The sequence below is a fragment of the Myodes glareolus genome, chromosome 16 (genome assembly GCF_982192425.1).
Source record: "Myodes glareolus chromosome 16, mMyoGla1.1, whole genome shotgun sequence".
In the NCBI taxonomy this organism is placed as follows: domain Eukaryota; kingdom Metazoa; phylum Chordata; class Mammalia; order Rodentia; family Cricetidae; genus Myodes; species Myodes glareolus.
This window is the reverse complement of record NC_142041.1, coordinates 32329357-32351802: the sequence shown is the minus strand read 5'-3', so window position 1 is coordinate 32351802 and position 22446 is coordinate 32329357. Positions and strand designations below refer to the sequence as shown.

The 22446-nt window shown below is 47.9% G+C and overlaps 2 protein-coding genes and 1 long non-coding RNA gene across 6 annotated transcripts; 1 reads left to right on the top strand and 2 right to left on the bottom strand.

The window, feature by feature from the left end:
• Positions 1–5869: 5869 nt before the first annotated feature.
• On the bottom strand, positions 5870–14484 carry Pigo (phosphatidylinositol glycan anchor biosynthesis class O). Of its 3 annotated transcripts, none has more exons than XM_048420280.3 (11): positions 14422–14484; positions 13204–13715; positions 12035–12178; positions 11725–11848; positions 11052–11211; positions 10368–10547; positions 8545–10072; positions 7910–8116; positions 7479–7696; positions 6941–7011; positions 5870–6790 (listed from the first exon to the last, which is right to left on the bottom strand). In XM_048420280.3, the coding sequence occupies exons 2-11, from the start codon at positions 13712–13714 to the stop codon at positions 6661–6663; spliced, it is 3273 nt and encodes a 1090-aa protein (XP_048276237.1). In that variant the 5' UTR covers position 13715; positions 14422–14484; the 3' UTR covers positions 5870–6660. The 3 variants fall into 3 exon arrangements, with proteins under 3 accessions (XP_048276237.1, XP_048276236.1, XP_048276238.1); XM_048420279.3 differs by lacking the exon at positions 14422–14484 and adding an exon at positions 13804–13956; XM_048420281.3 differs by lacking the exons at positions 5870–6790; positions 6941–7011; positions 14422–14484 and adding an exon at positions 13804–13978 and having other exon boundaries at positions 7514–7700.
• On the top strand, positions 14186–16726 carry LOC146891444 (uncharacterized). The gene is made up of 2 exons (XR_014997326.2): positions 14186–14548; positions 15687–16726. It is a non-coding gene; the product is annotated as an uncharacterized LOC146891444 (long non-coding RNA).
• A 1786-nt stretch (positions 16727–18512) lies between these two features.
• Positions 18513–21918, bottom strand: Stoml2 (stomatin like 2). Of its 2 annotated transcripts, none has more exons than XM_087897169.1 (10): positions 21771–21918; positions 21408–21545; positions 20834–20933; positions 20643–20701; positions 20452–20553; positions 20174–20308; positions 19927–20071; positions 19710–19789; positions 19371–19499; positions 18513–18782 (listed from the first exon to the last, which is right to left on the bottom strand). In XM_087897169.1, exons 1-10 carry the CDS (start codon positions 21813–21815, stop codon positions 18654–18656), a joined length of 1062 nt encoding a protein of 353 aa, XP_087753295.1. In that variant the 5' UTR covers positions 21816–21918; the 3' UTR covers positions 18513–18653. The 2 variants fall into 2 exon arrangements, with proteins under 2 accessions (XP_087753295.1, XP_087753296.1); XM_087897170.1 differs by having other exon boundaries at positions 21408–21514; positions 21814–21832.
• Positions 21919–22446: the final 528 nt, after the last annotated feature.

The following is a 22446-nucleotide window of genomic DNA, read 5'->3' as shown; positions in this document are numbered from 1 at the left end:
CTCAAGAAAGAAAGTTTAATTAAATCAATTCCATACACGGAACCAGAAACCCAGAATCCAGGGGTAGAAAAGAGCAACCCGGAAGCCGCGTATGCCTCCACGTGACTGAGTCGTTCTGATTCACGCCACTAAAGCGCCGCACTTACAAGGGAAATTTGAAAACAACTCAGAAAAGAGCAAACCAGGCAGGCAGAGACTGTCCCGAGCCTGTGGAGCTTGGGAGGCGTGGGGTTTAACTGAACTGCTGGCTCCACACACAGGGCACAGGCCGCAGCTGAGGGAGGTCTCGTGACTAGCCGAGCTGGTAGCAAGCAGTTGAGTGGGGGGGAAGGGGGGGTTCTACAACCAAACGTGGGGCGCCAGATGAAGGTGTAAGTCACAGACAATCCCACACCAGTTTGGAATTATGATTAATAGAATGGTTATTTATTCAAAGGGGAAAAAACTTACAGATTACCGTCCCAGACAACAGCCCCTCCGCGCGAACAGGAAAGGAGTCCAGGGGCCGGAAACGGAGCCGGAAGACAAAGAGAGAGTGGAGGACAGCCGCTGCTTTTTTTAAAGGGAGAGACAACGCCCCAATGGGCTGGTAACTCAGCGGCGATTGGCTGAAGGAGCTGAAGGAACTCCCACAGTACATGGTGGCTCACAACCATCTGTAATGGGGTCTGGTGCCCTCTTCTGGCCTGCAGCATACACACAAACAGAATATTGTATACATAATAAAGAAAGAAAGAAAGAAGTTCCAGGCCATCATGGACTATATAATGAGAGCCTATTATAAAACAAAAATTACTCTTATTGTCTGAAGTTTGTTCAACAACGGGGTCTCACCATGTAGCCCTGGTGGCCTGAATTCCAGGCTAGTCTGGAACTCAGAGGGATGCTCTTACCTCTGTCTCCTAGGTGCTAGGATTAAAAAAAGCATGCACCACCGTGTCTGACTTTATCTCAACTTTTAAAAAGAACGAATAAACATTGTACTGAAAGATGTCAGTCACGAAAGATCATGAGTTAGAGGGCCTCCTTTCTATGAAAAGCCGAAATGCTCGCAGCAGGCAAACCGAGACAGAGAGCAGGTTGATGAAGGCGGGTGCAGTGGCACATGCATGACTGCAACTTGAGCACCTAGAAGGAGGATCCAGAGTTCAAAGCCATCTTCAGCTACGCAGGACCCTTTCTAACAAGCAGATTAGTGAACCTCCAGAAGCTAGAAAAACTGCAGGGTACAGTTTTTCTTCTGAGTTGGACTGATCTTAGGGATAATTATGCAACTTTGTGAATATATAAAAACTACTGAATTGGGCGGTAGTAGCACACACCTTTAATCCCAGCATTTGGGAGGCAGAGGCAGGCAGATCTCTGTGAGTTCAAGGCCAGCCTGATCTACAAAAGATAGTTCCAGGCCTAGGACCGTAACACAGAGAAACACTGTTTTGGAAAAAAAATAATAACACTGAATTTTATACTTCTAATGGATTTCCTCTTAAAATTGCCTCAACTTGGCTGGCCTGAACCTCACTACATAGAGTAGGTTGTCTCAAACATTTTTAGATTTTCTGTTTCCCAAATGCTGGAATCACAGACATTTTCCATCATACCAAGTTTTTGTTTCTTTTTTTTTTTAATCCATTTTACAAGATAGCTGGGGACTAACCTCTCCCCTTTCCATTTCTGTTAGTGTAAGCAAAGATCAACTAATTTGCCTCAAATACTATATAATTTTCATCTGATCTATACTAGGGTTTGGCCATTAACAATTTGAACATTTTTTGGCTGTTAATCAAAGCAGTGAATGCTTCTATCGCTTAACTATTGTTTAACTTTTCTCCTACACACTAAGACTCCTGATGTCCTATTGTTGATTTTTTTTTTACTCAAATTTTTATGTGTTTGTGCCTGAGTGTATATATACACACCATGAGCATGCAGGAGCCAATGGGAGTCAGAAGAGGTTGCTGGATCTCCTAAAGCTAGAGTTACAGGTGGTTGTGAGAAGTCATGTGGGTACTGGGCATCAAACCCGGTCTTTTGTAAGAGCAGAAGTGTTCTTAACGGCTGAAACTCTCTCTAGTTCCAGTTGCTGAATTTTACTTTTCTTTCTAAGAAAGGGTCTTATGTAGTCTATATTGGCTTCCAACCCAACTAAGTATGTAATTGAAGATATCCTTGAACTCTTCATCCTCTTGCCTAGACCCCTCAAGTACTGGGACCCACGAGTGTGCCACTATCTTAGTTAGGCTTTTATTGCTGTGAAGAGACACCATGACCATGACAACTCTTAGAAAGAAAACATTTAATTGCGGTGGGAAGCTCACTTATAGTTTCGAAGGTTCAGTCCATTATCATCCTGGTAGGGACAACAGCAGGCAGGCAGACTTGGTGCTGGAGCTGAGAGTGCTACGTGTGTCTCAGGCAACAGGAAGTCAACTGACTGTCACACTGAGGAAGCTTGAGCAAAAAGACCTCGAAGCCTATCCTCACAGTGACACACTAACTCCAACAAGGCCACACCTCCTAACAGTGCCACTTCCTTTGGGGGTCACTTTCTTTCAAACCACCTCATTCCACTCCCTGGCCCCCAGAGGCTTATAGTCATATCATAATGCAAAAATGCATTCCGTCCAACTTCAAAAGTTTCCATAGTCTTTAATAGTCTCTTCTGAGACACATGGCCTTCTCTTAACTGTAATCACCTGCAAAAAATCAAAATAAAAAACTCAGATCACAGTGCGAGGCCAGCTTGGTCTACAAGAGCTAGTTCCAGGACAGGCTCCAAAGCTACAGAGAAACCCTGTCTTGAAAAACTTTAAAAAACAAAACAAAACAAAAAAACAAGATCACATACTTGTAACATGAGGGCCGGCTTGTTGGGGTATCTATCCCGCCCGGCACCCCAACAAGTTGGCAAACCCCAAAGAAAACCAATCACACAGAGATCTCTATAAGTTATAAAGCTGATTGGCCCATTAGGTCAGGCTTCTTGTTAACTCTTATAACTTATGTTACCCCATTATTCTTATCTACGTTAGCCACATGGGCTCAGTACCTTTCTCAGTGTGACAGCTTACATGTTGCCTCTTCAGTGGTCTGCGCAGGAGTGGCAGAGGAACTTTCCTGCTTCCCAGAATTCTCCTGTTCTCATTGCATCACCTCTACTTCCTGTCTGGTTTTCCCGCCTATACTGCCTGCCTGGCCAATCAGCGTTTTATTAAAATATGATTGACAGAATACAGACAATTCTCCCACATCATTTCCCTCTTTTTTTTTTTAAACAAAGGAAAATACCCATAGTCCATTTGTTGGGAATGTGGGCGTAATATTTCAGGCTACTTCCTGCTGGTTGGGGGCGCTGATAATCAAATGGGGACCTAAAGAAAATTTAGAGTTATAATCAAGTCCTGACTGGAGTATCCTGTGAGTCTTGATCATCTCAGGCAGCAGTCTTGAATCTGTTCTGGATGTGGAACTATGTCATCTGGGCCCTCTATTCCTGTCGGAGATTTTTCAGGTGGCCTCCCTTGGTCAAAGGTGATTTTTCTTAACTTTGAATAAATCCAGAGCCTCTCATTTTCTGTGGAAACAAAAGCAAAATCTCTTCTCCAAAGTAACATACCTTTTGACTTCAAATTTGAAGCCAAGGTATTTTCAAAATATCTATATTGGGTTAATTCAGCAGCATTTATAAACAAAAGTCTTTTGGCAGCTGTTGCTCCTTCCTCAGCATTCAAACAATTAAAAGAGAGCATAATAGCATACAGTATCAAGATTCTCTGTGTATTTTCCATCTTTATGATGGCTTTATTTTAACCTCTATTTCTTTTATTTTTACTTTTACTTTTTGAGACTGGTTCTCTGTATATCTTTGTCCTGGAATAACTCTGTAGACCAGGCTGTCCTTGAACTCAAGAGATCCCACTGTCTCAGCCTCCCCAGCACTGGGATTAAAGCCGTGCACTACCACACCTTGAGGTCACAGAGGTCAAATCTCTACCTCTGTCTCTTGAAGTCACAGAGGTCAATATGCCTCTGCCTCCCAGGCATTGGGATTAAAGGTGTGTACCACCACACCCTATACATACTTCCAACATGTGATGGCACAGGATATACATTACCATTCTAAAATTCAGGAAAGAGAACATAGCAAGGAAATACTGGATCAAAGCAAGATCAAAAACAAGCTGGGCAAACTGCAAATTCTGCATCTCCACGTCTGATGTCAACACACTCCACATCTCAGCTCCATTCAGCTTTGTTGACTGCAACACTTCTTTCTCTTGGCTTGGTTTCACTCCCTGTTAGCGGGCTCTTCTTGGCGGGTATCTCATGACTCTGGCATCTTTAACATCTTGGGTACTTCAAGGCAATCCAGGCTTCACCTTTACAGTTTCACACAATGACCTCTCTACTAGGCCTCCATTCAGGGACACTTCTGACACATGCCTGGCCTCAGTGGCTTTATTCCATAACTCCTTTCTTCTGTCCTGAACTCTAAAACCAGAATCGCATGACTGAAGCTGTCAAGTTCTGTTGCTTGCTGGGGCTGAAACATAGCCCCCTCATTCAATTAAATCTTCACCAGTTTTCTGTCTTTCACTGCTAAGCTGGATTGTCCTGAAACTTGATCTGTAGAACAGGCTGGCCTCAGACTCAGATATCCACCAGCCTCTGCCTTCCCAGTGCTGGGAATAAAGGTGTGCCCCACCATATCCAGCTCTATGCTTTTTGTTTGTTTGTTTGTTTGTTTTTTTAAATTCCTTTCCACAAATTGGAAACTTAGCTGGGTGGGATCTTGCCCTGAGGTCACCACTCCCTTTATTTAATTTCTTAATCCATTTATCTCTTTGAACACAAGGTTAGCTCCCTTCCACTTCCTGGTGCTTTTATTCTCCTCAAAATATACCTTTTGTAATTTACCCTGCTCAGCTTGTTCCTTTTCATAAATCTTTATTAGTTACCACTAATAACCACATGACAGAGTCTATACTAGGCTGTTTTGAGATTTCCTCTGCTGATAGAATTAGTCCAAATCTCTTCACTTTAGCCTCAAGCAGACACTTCAGACAAGGGCAAAAGGCAGCACTTTCTCCACAAAATATCACAAAAATGATTTCTAGATGACATACTAAAATTTTTCTCTTCTGAAACCTCTTGAGTGAGTCTCTGACAGTTCAAATAACTCTTAGAACCTCTGTCTTTGATGCTCCTACTAGTATGCCCCATTAAGCAATGCTTAAAGCATCCTATTGCTTTCATAATCCAAAGCACCAAAGTCAAAATTCCTCCAAATAAAAACATGGTCAGGTCTATCACAGCAGTACCCCAGTCCCTGGAACCAACTTTCTGTCTTAGTTAGGGTTTCTAATGCTGTGAAGAGACACTTTGACCATGACAAGTCTTATATGGAAAACATTTAATTGGGGTGGCTCACTTAGAGTTTCAAAGGTTCAGTTCATTATCATGGTAGGGAGCATGGCAGCATGCAGGCAGACTTGGTACTAGGGTTTAAGAGTGCTACATGTTCCAGTAACTGTTCACATGTAAAGTGAACTGTCACACTGAAGGAACTTGAAGCCCGCCCCCAGTGACACACTTCCGCCAACAAGGCCACTCTTCCTAACAGTGCCACTCTTTATAGGGGCCATTTTCTTTCACACCACCACAGTCACTATACCTAGCTGTCCCCGTTTTAACATCTGTTCCATCTCCTCCTGACTGGAACACAAACCTCAAGAGCTGTCCCTGCCCCTATCTCCAGAGCCTCTTCCCAAGTCTATGGGTGGACATTTTCAGGACAATGTCACACCTTAAACTCGACATGTGAGTGGTGGGATAAGTAGAGGCACAGGATGAACATAAAAGAGAATCATTTAGCCTGACACACACCTTTATTCTGGCAGGCAGAGGCAGGAGGATCTCTGTGATTTCAAGGCTAGCCTACTCCACATGTTGAGTTACAAGCTACAGATACATAGTGAGATTGTTTTTAAAAAAGACACATTACATTCATTTCATTTTGGCTTTAAGTTGGGAATAATCAATAGGCAGGTAGATGTGATAAAGGTGACATGGGCTGAAAAGCTAGAGAGAGGCTTCTACGGCCATGGGAGGGAAAGGGTACCAGAGGAAGAAACGGTGCTGCTTAAGGCTTCAGACGCAGACGTCTGTGTGCTTCCCAATGCTGGGCTTGTCTTCTCTGCTATCAGTTAAAGCACAAAATGACCAAAACCAAACAAACAAGGAAGATGGCAGGACAAATGGGATGACTAGAACATTTGGGAAGAACCCAGACAGCTTCTCGTCAAAGAGTTCTCGGGTACAGCAAACCCTGCCTAAGATGACATATCTAACTAATGGTGGGAGGAGAGGCTGACTTGGTGAGCTCTTCCACATCTTAGATACACACATTTACACTGCTATTTCATGCCACTTGGGTGACCACCCCATAGTCCATCAGCTGCATCCAAATAAGGAGCAAAGGCTCAGGCTCCACAGAGATTCTGAATTATAAAATGAAGTCCCGGGGTAAGCAGTCTCTGCTTACATGATGGTAAGAGGTGTGTCTGAGGCTCTCTTGCAGAATGTCCAGCACCAATACAGGTCAGGCCAGATGATTCTTCAGCCCTCTCCATGGCTAGGTGCCAACACGCAAGGCCTGGGCTACCTCTGCTGAGTCAGAACTAATCGTCTGAACCAGGAACTCACGGCGCCATCCACTCGCATCACCAAAGCTATGCCCAGGAGAAGTCCCACACTGCTCACAATGAAACCGATGGCTTCAAAAATGAACCTGTGAAGAAAGATGGAGTATTTCAGGACACAGGTAATAATAGGTCAAATGCCTTTCCCTAAAGAGGCAAAACCTTGTCGACTTAGGATAGCCATGGTTTCCTCAAAGTCTTCCCCTCCATACCACTTCTTCTTAAGCAAACCCACTTACTTTGGGGCAAACACCTTCCAGACCATGAGATGCCTTCGGAGGATGGAAGCTGCCAAGGCACAGGCTAGAATCTACAGGAAGAGAGGTGGGCAGTTACTTTGGAGGAAGCAAGACAAAGGAGGAAAGCAGTGTATACCACTGGAAAACACCCTGGGTTGGGAGTCAGGAAGCCCAGTTCTTGTCCTGGTTCAACTACTGACTCCTGTGAGCTTGGATCAGTCACTGTCACACTGTCTGTAATGCTGACATTAGTGCTTTGCCTTCCAGCAGGGGGCGACACCAGTAACTCATCTCCACCTCTGTATCAGTCTGGAAAAGAATCCTGGCCATACCCACGACTTTTCCATTATGCCTGACAGGCAACGAACAGGACCCATATCTAGACACAGCAGAGAAAAATGATCCAGGATTGGAATAACAAAGCCCAGGCCAGTACAAATCTGCCCTCTGAAGCTCCCCAAGGTATTTGAAACTAAGAAAAAGTGTAAGTGTGCACTGGGGCAAAGGTCATCAGCTCCCATGTCTCCACTGCACCCACCTGAACTCCAAGGACAAAGAGGTACTTGAGGCCAAGCTGCAACAGGGCTGCATTGAAGTGATGCGGAGCATCCCGGAGGCGCATCTCCATCAGGGGCCCCTCTGCCTCCTCCTCAGGCCTGACTCTGGCCTCAGCTTCACTCCCTGAGAGCTGCTGCCTCTTCCTTGACACTTGACTCTCACACAGGAAGGGCCAGAGCAGGAGCAGCGGGCAACCTACTGCCTCCGGGAGGACAGACTGGCATCAAAGGAGGGCCCTGGGACCAGCCCAGCCTGATCCCCAACCCCGAGCTGGCTTGGGCTGCAAGGAGCTCAGGGCCAAGGGATTGCAATGAGCCAACAAAAACTGCATCTTCCCTTCCAGTCAAAGTTTCCCTTTCTTTCCACAAAGCTGGAGTCAACAGAAGTTAGGGAGGAAAAGCAAAGAGGTACCTGCAAAGAGGATGTGGGAGGCAAAGGTGTTGGCTCCCACTAGTAAAGCAGGCAACCAAGTAGAAGAGCCATGACCTTCTGGGAATCCCACGAACGCTGCATGCCAATGGATGGCTGAAAAGACAGGCTGGTGGCCAGTGGAGTAGAAGGTCTGGGTGGCCAGAAGGGCCCAAGCTGAGACCGCCTGCCACAGCACAATAAAAGGACCTAGAAGAAAAGCACATTTCTTTACAATTACATCTCACCAATAGCCTTCTGTTCTGGGACCATCCACTCTGAGGACTTGAGCAAAGTTTTGTAGACAGTCATAGCTACCCCAACCTTCCTTACAGTCAATATTGCTATTCTCATTGCCTCAGTGTTGCAAGTTATAGCACAAGACCATAGTGTTTGGTTTCTTCTTCCTCACAAAGCGCTCACCATGCCATAATATATTCATAGTGTATCATGTTTGTAACTGAAGTGCATTTCTCTGAGAAGTGAGTTCTGAAACCCCGCTTGGGAGTGGGGTAGGACGAGTATGGTGACGGCAGATAAGGGAGATCTTCCCAACTGCAGGGGCGCGGGGACTGTGGGTCAAGGTGAGAAACACCTGCCTCCAAACAAGATGCATCAGGGCTAAGGTTCGTATTTACCAGTGGTGGTGACTGATGTCCCAGCCGCAAGCAGATGCAGGAGAAGGAAGCTCTGCAGAAACAGGAGCAGGAACACGAGGCTGACACGCTCGACATGCAACAGCAGAAGCGGGAAGGCCAAAAGGATGAGGGCTGTGACCATCGTGGCGGAGTAGACACTTCCCAACTGGTACGCGGCTACAGTGACAGGACCCTGAGATTTGGTCCTCTCTAACCGGCCCTGGAGCTCTTCCTGCATGTGGCGGTAGATTTGTGGGACCACATAATCTAGGTCAGCCTGAGAAGTAGGGGGACCTGAGAAGGGAGTGAGGATAGTCCTGGTCCTCGAAGCACCAGCCCCAACCTTGACCAGCACCGTCACAGGCCTCCACAGCAGCAGCATGAGCCCTGAGGCAGCCAGTCCTACCACAGCCCGAGGCAGCATGGCTGATGCCCCAGAAACCAGGGCCCGGAGGCGTGGTGGTGCTTCATCTGCCCCTGATGCCAACGCCCAGTAGGCAGCCGTGCCTAGTACCATGAGGGGCAACCCCCAGCGCACAAAGAGCACAGGAGGCTCAGGACTCTTGAGATTACCATAGCGGCGAAGCCACAGGCGCACAACAACTAACAGAGTCACCAGTGCCCCCACGCAAGCTCCGTACCACAAATTCTTGGCTCGACCGCCCACCATAGACGCCAAAGGACTCAGCCAGGGAGAGGAGTGGCAAGCAGGTGTCTCTTCAGGGCAGCGATGGAAAAGCCCAGCTAGCCTTGTACATAAAAGCAACCCAATTCCAAGCCTCAGGGCATATGTGCCACTGTGCCGTGGAAGGCCTGTTGGGGCAGAAGAGCCAAGGCGGGACATTGTAAGCAGTTTAGGTGGCAGTAGCTGGCCCTCCCAGTGAAGATGAGCAACCAGGAATAGGATGAGAGAGCCCAAAAGGAAGGGAGTAGCCCTGGCCTCAGCAACAACAAAACTATCAGAGAAGAAAGTGGCCCAGCGAATGAGCAGGAGCAAGAGAACAGGTCCAGGGACAGGGAGTAGGGGTACCAGGGGCCTACTGGATCCCCAGCTAACCCACACTTTCCACAGAAAAGGGAGGAGTGACCCTGCTGCAGCTACAGCCCCTAGAACCACTGCATCCACCTTTGACCCTGCAGTTACCGCAAGTCCAGCATATAGTACGGCCCAAGTTAGGCCCCAGGCTACAGGTATTAGCAGTAGCGGGCGGAAGGGAAAGCCTGGGGATACTGCCAACTGTGATGCAAGCAGACAGAGAAAGCAGGCAGCAGCCAAGAGAGCAGCACCCCCTGCCATTCGGACCAGAGAGAAACGGGCCCAAGACTCGATGCATATGGCCCGAGCTCCCCGCAGGAACCGCTGCAACTCAGCGGTCAACGTCTTCAGCGATGTCTCAGCCTCCTGGGGATCCTGCAGGAGCTGCTGGTAGCTAGCAGAGGCCTTGGAGAAGAGCTGCTGCAGCTGACGGAGCTCTTTAACCTGGAGATCCTGAGTAGCAGCTGCGTAAGTATGCAAAAATCGGGACACCTGGCAGGAAAGGTCAAACAAACAGGAATAGGTCGGGGAACAAAACTGGGACAGGGGTAAGGACAGATATAAGGACAAAGGTGAGGACGGGAAGGGGAGGTGAGGATGGGGGTGAGGACGGGGGTAAGGACAGAGGTACTTGGAAATCGGGGGCCCAAACTCTGTCCACAATGGGAGAAGGGAGGATAATAGAAGAAGGGCATGGCTATGTTATGGAGGCGAGGTGAGGACAGGAAGGACAATGGTGTGTTTAATCCTCATACTTGGCACACACACGTCTAGCCCTTTCACCTACCTGCTGGGCATTGATGTAGAGAGCTGAGACTTGGGCCAGAGCAGAGGCCTGAGGATGGGAGTCGTTGCCCCCTGAGAACAGCTCAGTTATCACTTCCCCGATGTTCCCAAACGGGATGGGCAGGCCTAGCAGCAGTGCCAGTGTGGGCACAAGGCTGACTTGAGGAATAACCTCTGGCTCCTAGAAGGAAAGGACAGGTATCAATTGGCTCATCAGGCCTAGGTTAGAATGGTGGGAGGGAGAGTCTGGAGAGATGGTCCAGTGGGTGAGAGCGTTTGCTGCATTAAACAGAAGGACCGGAGTTTGGATCACAGAATCCATGTAGGAAGCTGGGCATGGTCATGCATGTCTGTAATCTAGTGCCGTGGTGGCGGACAGGATTTCTGGCCACCAGGATGGCTTAGGTTCAGTGAGAAACCCTGTGTCAGTGGAAGAAGGTGGAGCATGCGAGAGCAGGATCCCCAATGTCCCTTGGCCTCCTTGTACACAAGTTATACCAGCACACACGTGTGCACATATACCACATACATATCACACACACACACACACACACACACACACACACACACATAAATAAATAAATAAATAAAAATAAATGAGAGTGGGGCCAGATCGTGGTTTTGGGAGCCTAAGGTGAAGGGACCACAATGTGGGGAGAGCAGAAGAGGTACAAGCAGGCCTCACCTCTGGTGGGACAGTAGGGAAGAAGGGGGTGGGGCTGTACAGGAAGAGTGCAGCTGAGACCTCCAGCTCACTGTCCCCTCCATGGTCTCCATTCATGGTCATCCCATGGTCACCAGCTACTACCAGCAGTGTGTCATTCTCCAGACGTTCCAGAAGTTCCCTGGGGGCCAAGAAATGTGTCAGAGGGTAGGGAGAGATAAAGATTCTCCTCGGGGGCCCATTCAGCCCCATCCACTGACTTCCATAACAGGCCTTTGTCAAAAAGACATCTCTTCAGTCATAACACTGCAGCCCAGAGTACACGCCAAGTTATTCAAAATGGATGGTGCCCCTAGGTTTTGGGGAAAAGGCCTATAGAAAATAATTCAGAGTCAGAGCATGGTAGTGCATGCCTTAAATCGCTGCACTTGGATGCCAGAGGCAGATGAATCTCCGTGAGTTTCAGTCCAGCCTGATCTGGTTTATATTGCAAGTTCCAGGTCAGTCAGAGCTATATAATGAGACCCTGTCTCAAAATATATACATATATACATTCATACATGCAAACATACAAACATACATTTCATCCAGGAAAGAGGCTCCAAATAAGGTTTTTTTTTTTTTCCTCATAGTAGCCTATGTCCTGAGATTTTCAAACATAAACCCACTCCCCCGGCCAATATCCCACACTCACTGGATCACCTGGTCCATCTGGCTAAGTTTCTTGGCCATTTCAGGGTGGTGAGGGCCATGCTTGTGACCACAATGATCCACGCCCAGGAAGTGGGCGATCAGCACGTCCCAGGCACCGCTGTCCACTGCGGAGGGGAGAACACTGAATACAGGGCAGCAAGGCCCACTCCTCACCTGAGCCCAGCCTTGGCACTCCTGTATGCCCAGGGAGACAGCCACAGGCTCTGCCACAGCCAGCATCTATAGACTAAAAGCACCCTCTCTGACTTCCAGGGTTGGGCAGGCACTAAGCGCTCTCTCCCCATGCTCACTGGTAGGATAGAGGTGTTCTAGGATGCCATTGTCCACTGTGTGTAGGTCTCTGACATTGAAGGAGGAGAAGAAGAAAGCTTGAGAAAACGCTCCAGGGAAAAGGTCTTTCCAGGTATCATCTCCCATGAAAACGATACGCCTTCCTGTAGAGACAAGAGGGGAATCAGAGCAGGGGAGAACATGAGAGAAGACTCTAAAAAGCCCATCAGAGAACAGGTGGGACAGCTCAGTGGGTCAAAGTGCTTGCCACCAAGTCTGACAACTTGAGCTCAAGACTCAGAACCCACATGGTGTAAGGAGAGAATCAGCGTCTAACGCTGACCTCTTACCTCCACACATGGACCATGGCATGTGCACTTGCACAAAGCACACTATGTGTGTGTATGTATACACATATCCAGTAGAAATGTCTCTCTTTTTGTTTTGTTTGAGACAGGGTTTCTCTGTGGTTTTGGAGCCTGTCCTGGAACTCGCTCTGTAGACCAGGCTGGCCTCGAACTCACAGAGATTCGCCTGCCTCTGCCTTCTGAGTGCTGGGATTAAGGCATGCACCACCACTGCCCAGTGTTTCGATAGGAATCCCAACCACACATCCCCAAGATTAGGAATTCATTCAGTATCACCTAAAATTTCCTATCAAGCTTTCTCTGACAACCATATTCCCCCTAGACCACATTCCATTCCTGTAAAATGATCTGCTACTCCTTGGTCCCTAGGGTTTCTGCTGACATGTATGTTTGTTTGCTTTGAGACAGGTCTCACTATACAGACCAGGCTAATTTGGAACTCAGAGATCCTCTTGCCTCTGCCTCCTGAGTGCTGGGATTACAGGCATATGCATTATGTTCTGCCTTTGACTTCTTTTTTTTTCACAAGCAGTCAGTGAACACCTCTATTCTTTTCTCCGCACTTGCAAGCCAAGACCCCTGCCTTCATTTCTTCCTTAATTGGGAGCTCCCAAGAGTTAAAACAAACATTTTGTGTGTATTAGAAGCTTCATCAAGGACAAAAAAAAAAAAATCTCTTGAGTTCTCCACAAGCAAGGTCCCATCTATTTCTACTCTTCAGTTTCTCTACACCATAGTCCTTACAGCTGGGAACCCTAAGTCCTGGCTCCCCAACATCTAAAGGCCAGTTACACCCGGCTTCCAAAGAGGTACATACTGACCTGCACTGTTGAGCTGCTTAATGAGATTATCTTCCACTATAGCATGGCTGGCAAAGTTACTGCCAGCATCAATAAAGGTAGGCAGGGAACCAGTGGTGAGAGCTTTGAGACGCTGCATGGTGGTCGTGGGGGGATCCACTTGAGATCGGTATAGTCGGGCATGGTGGGGTTTATTCTCTAGGATCCTCTGCAAGGAGCCTAATTTTCCCAGAAAAGGCACGGAGACAGGACGTTCCCCAGGTACATGTGAGCGCTGGGGCTGGGCAAAGTCAAATCGCAGAGCGTCTATCAGCACCAACACAACCCTGGAGAACCGGGATGGCATCCAGCAGGCCCCAGATTTTCCTTGGCTCCCCCATGGTAGGGAACCAGGGCCGGGGGGTTCTTGGCAGCTGCTTTGGTTGGTGAGCTCCAAACGGGTGAGAAGGAAGCCACTTGTGAAGAGTGCAATACCAGCGTAGAAAAGAAAACAGACCCAGGCTAAGAAGAGGAGCACGGAGACCTTCTGCATCCTGGTAGAGAAGAGGAAAGTTTCATTGTGGTGCAAAGAAAGAGTGGACATTTTGTCCCTCAAAACAATACCCAACAACAACCACTTACTGCAATAAACTTCAGGATGTAAGCAACTCATAGTCAACTCATTCCAGCTGTTTCTACCAGTCATACTATCTGAGGGAGAGATGCAGCGACTCTGGATCTCAACCTGGAACCCACGTTACATCTACTGCTTCGGGCTCTGGGCGTGAGCACAAGAACCTGGGCATATACAACCAGGAGATCTAATGCTATCAAACCACAGTTTAGAAGCAAGACTATTCCAAACGGCTGGTAGATGGTTCTCTGTCAGTTCATTTCAATGAATCCCTTCGGACTATCTCAACATTGCTAGGGTGGCAACAGAGAAGCAGCCACACAGAAAACCGGACTGAGTAAACGGCGCCGCCTGGCGGGGGCGGAGGAGACGAGGGGGAGGAGTCACGCGCCGCTTCCGGGCGGCCAGGATCAACAGAAAGCAGAGGACCGGCGTCCCCAGGAGCCCTGGTCTAGAGCCCGTTGAGCTAAGCGGGATCCAGGAGTCCCGGCGGCTCTGTCTCCTCCGGTGGAAACCCGGCCAACACGTGGGCATGCTCACTCCGGTGCCGGGCAGCCCGGCAGCAAGCTGAGGCACCTGTACTAGGGATGGCTGAGACAGAGGGTTCTCGGGAGATCTTGGCTCACCTGGATCCGCGCCCGGAAGTGCAGCGGCGGTGCCTGTAGCCTGACACCACAGAGGTGCGCACGTCGGAGAGAGCGCCCTGCAGGAGATTCGTCGCCACCTGCTGGCCGGCGCCAGGATGGAAGGCTGGCAAGTTTGATGGAGGTTCTAAGAGTTGGGAGGAGAATTGGAAGGACGACGGGTGTATACATAATCATAAAAGAAAAATTCAGGGGAACACTTTTTTTGAAAAAAAAAATTCATTTATTTTATGCGAATGTGTTTTGTGTACCTGAGTGTATTTGTGTACCAAATGCATTTAGAGCTGCAATTGCTCTCAACCACTAAGCCGTCTTTTTTTCGTTTTTTGAAATACGGTCTAGTCTATTATGTAGCTTTGGCTGTTGTGGAACTTGTTATGTAGACCAGGCTGGCCTCGAACTCAGAGACCCGCCTGCCTCTGCCTATTTTTTTTTGTTGTTGTTGTTGTTTTTCGAGACAGGGTTTGTTTGTAGCTTTGGAGCCTATCCTGGAACTAGCTCTTGTAGACTAGGCTGGCCTCGAACTCACAGAGATCCGCCTGCCTCTGCCTCTCAAGTGCTGGGACTAAAGGCTTGCGCCACCAGTGCCCGGTTCCCTTTTTCTCTTGCATCCTTCTCTTCCCCTCTTTCTGAGCCAAGGTTGCATTATGGAGCCTAAATAGGTTTCTCGCTTGTGAACTTTCTGCATCTCCTGAGTGCTGAGTTTTGGACAGGCTCCAAAAACTACAGAGAAACCTTATCTCGAAAATAAAATAAAAAACCCAAAAAACAATAAACAAAACTGTTAGTTGAATCTTAAAAAATATTAATTAGGGCCTGAAAAGATGGATCAGTGGTTAAGAGCACTTGTTTTTACAGAGGACCTGGGTTCAATTCCCAGCCACCACATGATGGCTCAAAACCATACAGAACTCCAGTTCTAAGAGACCCAAAGCGCTCCTCTGACCTCAAAGGCACCAGGCACACATATGGTACATATCCATACATGTGAGCCAAAACACTCATCACATAAAAAAATCTAATTAATAAAAATCAAATAATGCAATTTAAAGATGAACAGCGTGCCTCCAGACATTCCTCTAAAGAGGATACACATAGCCAACAAGCACATGAAAAGATTCTCAGTATCATTAGCCATCTAGGAGGTTCTAGAAGTAGCATTGTAACTGTCCTAGTTTGGACTACGGATGTATCCCAGCACTAGAGTACTGGACTGGCAGACACAAGTCTCTGCGTTCAATCCCTAGCATACCAAAGAAAACAATAGCTGGAATGGTTGCTTGTAATACCTGGATTCAGGGAGGAGGATCGCCACACGCTCAAGGCCAGCCTGTGCCAACAGAGACCCACACACCTCAGGGAGGAGGAAGAAAGATGGTGACAAGTACGAGCAAGGATGTGCAGAGACTGGAGCCTTCACACACTGCTGGCTGTGAAATGGCACAGCAGCTTCTCAAAAGGTTTAGCCGCTGTGTTGCCCAGAAATTCCCCACCTACGTAGACACCCGGGGGTGATGCTCAATGGTAACCATCAACAGAACCTGAAGTCACTTGGGGGATGGGCTCTGGACACACTGTGGGGGTTCTCTTAGCTGAGGTGGGAAGGCGCGTTATACTGTGGATGGAACCATTCCTTAGGCAGGGATCCTGAACAGAGTAAGAGTGGGCCAATAGTAAGCGTGCTACGAATGCATACATTCGTCGTGCTCTTCTGATTTACAGAGGTAATGTGACTGCTACAAAAAAATAAAACAATAAAACTACCTCAAATTTGTTTTTAGTTTATTTTAGTTATATGTGTGTTTGTGTTTGTGTGTATGTGCCTCATGGAGGTTGGCATGTCGGAGTCAGATGGAGCTGGAGTTAGGTAAGGCTGCAGTTTCCCTGATATGGGGGCTGGGAAATGAACTCTAGTCATCTACAAGAGCAATACGTGCTCTGAACCACTGAGCTGTCTCTCCAGTTCTCACTGCTGTGACTTTCCTGCCATGATGGGCTGTGACCTGAAATTGTTCGCTAAATAACCTTTCTCAGGGCTGGAGAGATGGCTCAGTGGTTAAGAGCACTGACTGCTCTTCCAGAGGACCCGGGTTCAATTCCCAGCACCCACATGACAGCTCAAAACTGTCTGAAGATCCAGTTCCAGGGGATCTGACACCTTCACATCAATGCACATAAAAATAAAGTTAAATAAACCATAAAAATATTTAAATAAATAAATAACCTTTCTCCTTTACATGTTTTTGCTAGAGCACTTTATCACAAAAGAGAAACTACACACCAAGATGTACAATACATCTCAATAAAAACCTGTATGTGCCAGGTGGTAGCGCACACACTTAAGGCACCTAAGAGGCAGAGACAGGTGGATCTCTGTGAGCTTGAAGTCAGCCTGGTCTACAGAGTGAGTTCCAGGACAGCCAGGGCTACACAGAGAAACCCTGTCTCCAAAAACCAAAACAACTATATGTAAACATACAAAGTAGCATCTATAATTACCAAAAGATCAAAACTCAAATTTCCTTTAGTGAATAAATAAAACCTGGCATGTGCATGTGGCAGTGTGTGTAGGGAGGGGTCTACATTCTAATGTGTGCTTACACAGTCTCTAAGTATATTAAAATCTACTGGATTTACTGGTTGATGGAAGATGTACAGAACCCTGGGTTAGATCTCCAGCATTCCATAACATCTGGTATAGTTGCACACACCTGCAATCCTAGCACTTGAGAGGTAGAGGCAGGAGGAACAGATGTTCAGGGTCATTCTAGCTTGTTTGGGGCCAGACTGGGATACACGAAACACTGTCTCAAAAACAGTAAGTAGTTAGCTAACTAAAAGCCTAACATACATAAAATGGGTAAGTTGGCTGAACATGGTAGCACATACCCGTATTAGCACTTGGAAGGTGAAAGCAGGTATACCACAAGATCAGCCTACCTCCAGAAACAACAAAAAGGGCAATTTGTATATGTGAGTTTATCTTGGCAGGAAAAACAACTCAATCTTCTTTTGGTTTCTTAGTAAATATGGGGCATTTTATCTACAGATTATCTACAGCCCTACAAATGTACTTCTTCCTTTCCCATTAAATATATCTAGTTGCTACTTCTTGCTTCTATTACCTGTCCCAGCCACAGCAGTTCCTTTCTCTTGTGTTCATAAACCAGATGCGCTCTGCCTCTCAGCAGTTACACACTGCTTTTTACACACTTCATTTCCAGATCACCAAATGGGTCTCTTTCCCTCCTTCATATCTAAGCTACAGTATCATTTTCATTGACATTTCCTGGAACCCAAGCTAACTTACATTAGTTCTTTCATCAGAACAGTATGACTTAAAAATGACTGTATGTATGTGCATGTGCCACGGTGTGCGTGTTCCACATGTGTGTGTGGAGGTTAGAGAACACCTTTTATGAAACTGGTTCTTCCAGCTTTTGGATGGTTCCAGAGATCCAACCAGGTCATTTGGCTTGCACAGCAAGACGCTTTAGCCCCCTGGTGACCAGCCCTGTTTATGACTTTCTATCACTGTCTACTTCCCTACCTGACTTTGTATTTTGGGAAAGCAGACCCACTGGGGTTCAACTTTATTGCTGCTGCTTTGAGAGAGGGTCTCACTAAATACTTCAATCTGGCCTTGAACTCACTCCTGCTGCTTCAGCCTACCAAGAGCTGGGATTTTAGGTATGTATTGCCATGGCCATCTCTTAACTGCTCTTTAAACCCTAGTTGGTATCTTTTCTACTTGGTACACAGTAGACATTGAATGGTTCTGAATGAACGAGGTCCACCCTCAGTCCTTCAAGACCGCTGAAGTACCATTCTGCCAAGGTAGTCCTCTTTCGGCAAGTTTACCCAAACACCTGCACCAATCAGCAGGAGGAGCGGGAACAACTCTCCAGCTCACAGCTCAGTAGACACACGCTTTAATCCCGCACTGGTGTAGGCTTCCCTTGAAAACAGAATGATTTCATGTCACGTGAAGTTCATTCTTGTGGAGTGGGAGTGGCCATCCAAAGAAAGTATGAGTGATGTTTCTAACTTCATTCTCTAATCAAAAAGGACAGTTTCCAATTTGCCGCTGATAAGTTTATTACTTGATTATTAAGTTCAAATAAAAAAATAAAAACTAAAATTTTATCAGGGAGGCTAGAGCCAGAATCGGAGAGTAGTTTCCTGTCCCCAGACTCCCTGGCCAAGCCATCTCCTTAACTGAGCTTGACTCTACCCAGTTCTTCAAGACTTGCATCTGTACCCTGGACATCTCTGCCGTTCTCACTGGAGTTCTGGGCTCCAGGCACTGGGGTTTTAGTGAGAGCCCCATATACACCCATGGCCTGTGGAGAGAGGAAGAGAGCCATGAGGACACTGCAGAAGAGATCTGCTCCAGACTGCTAACAGGAGCCACTCAACTCCTTTGTTTCTTTCGTTTTCCCCTTTCTCTCTCTCTCTTTTTTTTCTTCCTTTCGAGACAGGGTTTCTCTGTAGCTTTGAAGCCTGTCCTGGAACTCGCTCCTGTAGACCAGGCTGGCCTCGAACTCACAGAGATCTGCCTGCCTCTGCCTCCCAAGTGCTGGGATTAAAGGCAGGCGCCACCACCGCCCAGCTCCCTTTTCTCTTTCATCCTTCTCTTCCCCTTTCTGAGCCAAGGTTGCATTATACGGAGCCTAGATAGGTTTCTCGCTTGTGAACTTCCTGCATCTCCTCCTGAGTGCTGATATTAAGGCATGTACCACCACCCCCAGCCCCTTGCTTTTTCTTGTTCCTTCAACCTAAGCATTGCAGTCAGTGATAAGAATCCTGCAAACCATCACCCCGGGGTGACTCAGAACACTGACACGGGTATCTGCAGGACTGAGTGGAGATTTCCATTCTTAGCTCCTGACACTGTTATTATTGTACGCTTGTCTTCAAAGAGCTCTAACCTGAGCCACCATACTTGTGACGTCACTGGGATTGGAGGGCAGTAGGACTGTGTTGGAGTCCTTGGCAAGCTTGGAGAATGCGTTGACATACTGCTCAGCCACAGTCAGTGAAGCTGCCGCATCTCCATTCTGTGGGCACAGGGGGTTCAAATCAAAGGCCATAAATTTAAGGAGAGAAGAGAAAGGTCAGGTTCCCGGAGAAGCGGTATACAAATCCTAATACAAAGCTCAGGTCGTCTGGCTCAATGGAGTCCACAGTGTCAGGAACTCTCCATAAGGGTAGATGAGCGGAACCCTTTGTCTATTCCTACCCCCCATTCCCACCCATCGGCCTCTCACATGTTGAGTCAAAGCTGAAGCCAGGATTCGAATTGCTTCAGCTTTAGCCTTGGCCTTGGCCAGAACAGCACTGGCTTCTCCTGGAAGGAAAAAAAAAAAAAAAAAAAAAAACAGTTTGACCCAAGAAATGAGAGTACCCCAAAGTTCCTGCTCCAGCAATTACCTGTCATATCCATGCTGTGTTCCTCCCTCAGCCTCTATGCTACTCACTGCTCACCTGCTGCCTGATTTATCTGTTCAGCTTTTTCTGCTTCCGAGGCCAGAATCTGGGCCTGCTTCTTCCCCTCTGCCACATTGATAGCTGACTCTCGCGTCCCTTCAGACTCTAGAACTGTGGCCCGTTTCCGCCGCTCTGCCTCTACCTGAAAGTCCCAACAACCCCATCAAGAAGCAGCCAGGGGGAACCCTACCCAGGACTCACGACTATATCTACCACAGTAGGGGATTCTGATCCTGTCCCCCACCTGCATCTGCATAGACTCTTTCACGCGGGGTGGCACATGGATGTCCTTGATCTCATAGCGGAGGCAGCGGATACCCCAACAGTCAGCAGCTTGGTTGATGGCATCCACAATGTTGGCATTCAGGGATTCCCGCTCCTAGAGATAAATGTGAGCAGGTACAAGTCACTGTAGCTATCAAGAGCCTAAACTGGGAAGGTCCCGGGCTAATCTTCATCTCCAGAAAAGATCTGGCAGGGCAAGGAATGTGCCCCCAAGCCCTCAGTCCCAGATGTGCTTACTCGAAAAACTTTGTCCAGAGAGAGTTTGCCAAGCTCTGATCTCATCGTCGTCTGAGCTAACTGGGTGACAGCATACTCAGGGTCTTCCACACCATAACTTGCCTGAAAAAGGCAAGTATAGGGTAAGAAATGAAGATACAAGATTTTAATGAGGGGCAACTGAGAAGGCTGGATAAAGCTGGGGCAGATACCTTGTAAGGATCCATAATACGCAGGTAAAGGACTCCATCTATTTGCAGAGTTACATTGTCTACAGAAGCAAAAGAGAAAAGGAAGGTGGTCAGACCTCTTGTCTCAACCAACTCTTTTCACCTAAGCCCCAGATCTACAGAAATCACATCCTAATGCACTTAGCACATCCCCATCACCCTGTGTCTCTCACCAAGGGTCACAGCCGACTGCTCTGGAACATTGATGACAATTTCCTTGAGACTTTGCACATATCGGATTCGGTCTAACACAGGGATGAGGATATTCAAGCCCTGGGAAAAGAAGTCATAGATTCTCAGTGGGAGTACTAAACCTGAAATCCAAGCTAAGTTTGGAGTAAGCAGAAAGTCATGTACGGAACCCAGGAAAGCGATAGCTTCTGCCAAGACGTGTCCTCAAAGGCTGAAGTGTCATTGATAGGGAAACCTAAGAGCACAAGAATTAAAGACTAGGCCTCTGAATGTCAAGAGAATGGGAGCCAGCAAGAATAGCCATTTTTTGGAAGACAGGTGATGCTGAGAGGATGGGTAGCTTTAAGAATGCAGCCTGTGGAATACTTGGGTAAAAGGAAAGCAGAGGAACACGGATGTGATGGTCAGGGGCTCTGTCAGATCCGGTCCCTGCTAGGAATGGTCCCTAGTAGTCAAAAGGCAAAAGTGTAGACAGGCCCCGGGTAAGTCCCACTCCCACATGAGTAAGAGACCCGATCACTTGGCTGGCTGGAGGAGGACAAAAGAGGTTCTCACAGGTTCCAGGATCCGGTGGAATCGGCCCATCCGCTCCACCACCCAGGCCTCCTGCTGAGGCACAAACAGCACCACGGTGTTTCGGGGCAGTCCAGAGGAGGCGCGGCGCGGAGCGCGGCCAGAAGCCTGCACAGAGCCCTGAAGAAAGACCAGAGTCGACTGAGGACGCGGCGCGGAACCCCACTTCTATTCGGAAGGCATCTCCCTAAATCGCGACCCCCAAGGATCCCCGGAGAATGACTCACGTGGGGACCATGACCTCTGACCCCAGTCCTTCCCCAAAGTTGGAATCCCGCTCCTTCCCAGCTGAGGACCCAGGTGATTTCTGTCCCGGGCCTCTGAAGAAGGTTGCCTCGTCCTCACCCTCAGCAGAAGGGCTCCAGTGCCCCGCGCCGCGCGCGCCAGCATTTCCCACAGCCTCAGTGACCTCCGGAACCAACGAGAGGTGGGGCAGAGCGGCCTCTCCTGAAGCCTAAACCCGAGCCCTTCCTCCTGATGTTCCACTCCGCCCGACGTACTTCCGGCGTCTCATTCCACTTTTTGCCCTCGTCCGTCCCGCCCCTCCTCCCCGCCCCCCCAATTGGCGTACTTAGCAGAGCGTACGTCAAATCGTTCCCTGGGAAACGTAGACTTCGAAGAGAGAGCCCAAGAGTGGAAGTTTGTTTTGGTACTCAAGAAGTTCCTGGGTATTGTAGTCGAAACTGAAGTAATATTCTGTCTGCAAGTGATACAGAAACACCTCCCACCAAATTCTGTACCCACACCCGTGACTCAGTTTACTCCCCAGCTCATTTAACTGCCCCAATCTGTCACCATAACAATCAGTGGTTTGGCGCTGACTAGTTGCCGTGGTTGCCATAGTAACATTCTTGGGTAGTCGTGCTGTTGTGCCCAACCCACCCACTGGGGACTGACCCCATTCCCGTTGTCATGGTAACTAGGAGGCCTAACTTTGCTTGACGACTGGGCGGAGATTTTTTTTTTCCCTCTTCCCTCTTTTCCCAAGTCGTCAACAGTTGTTTCCATATTTTCTGAGCCA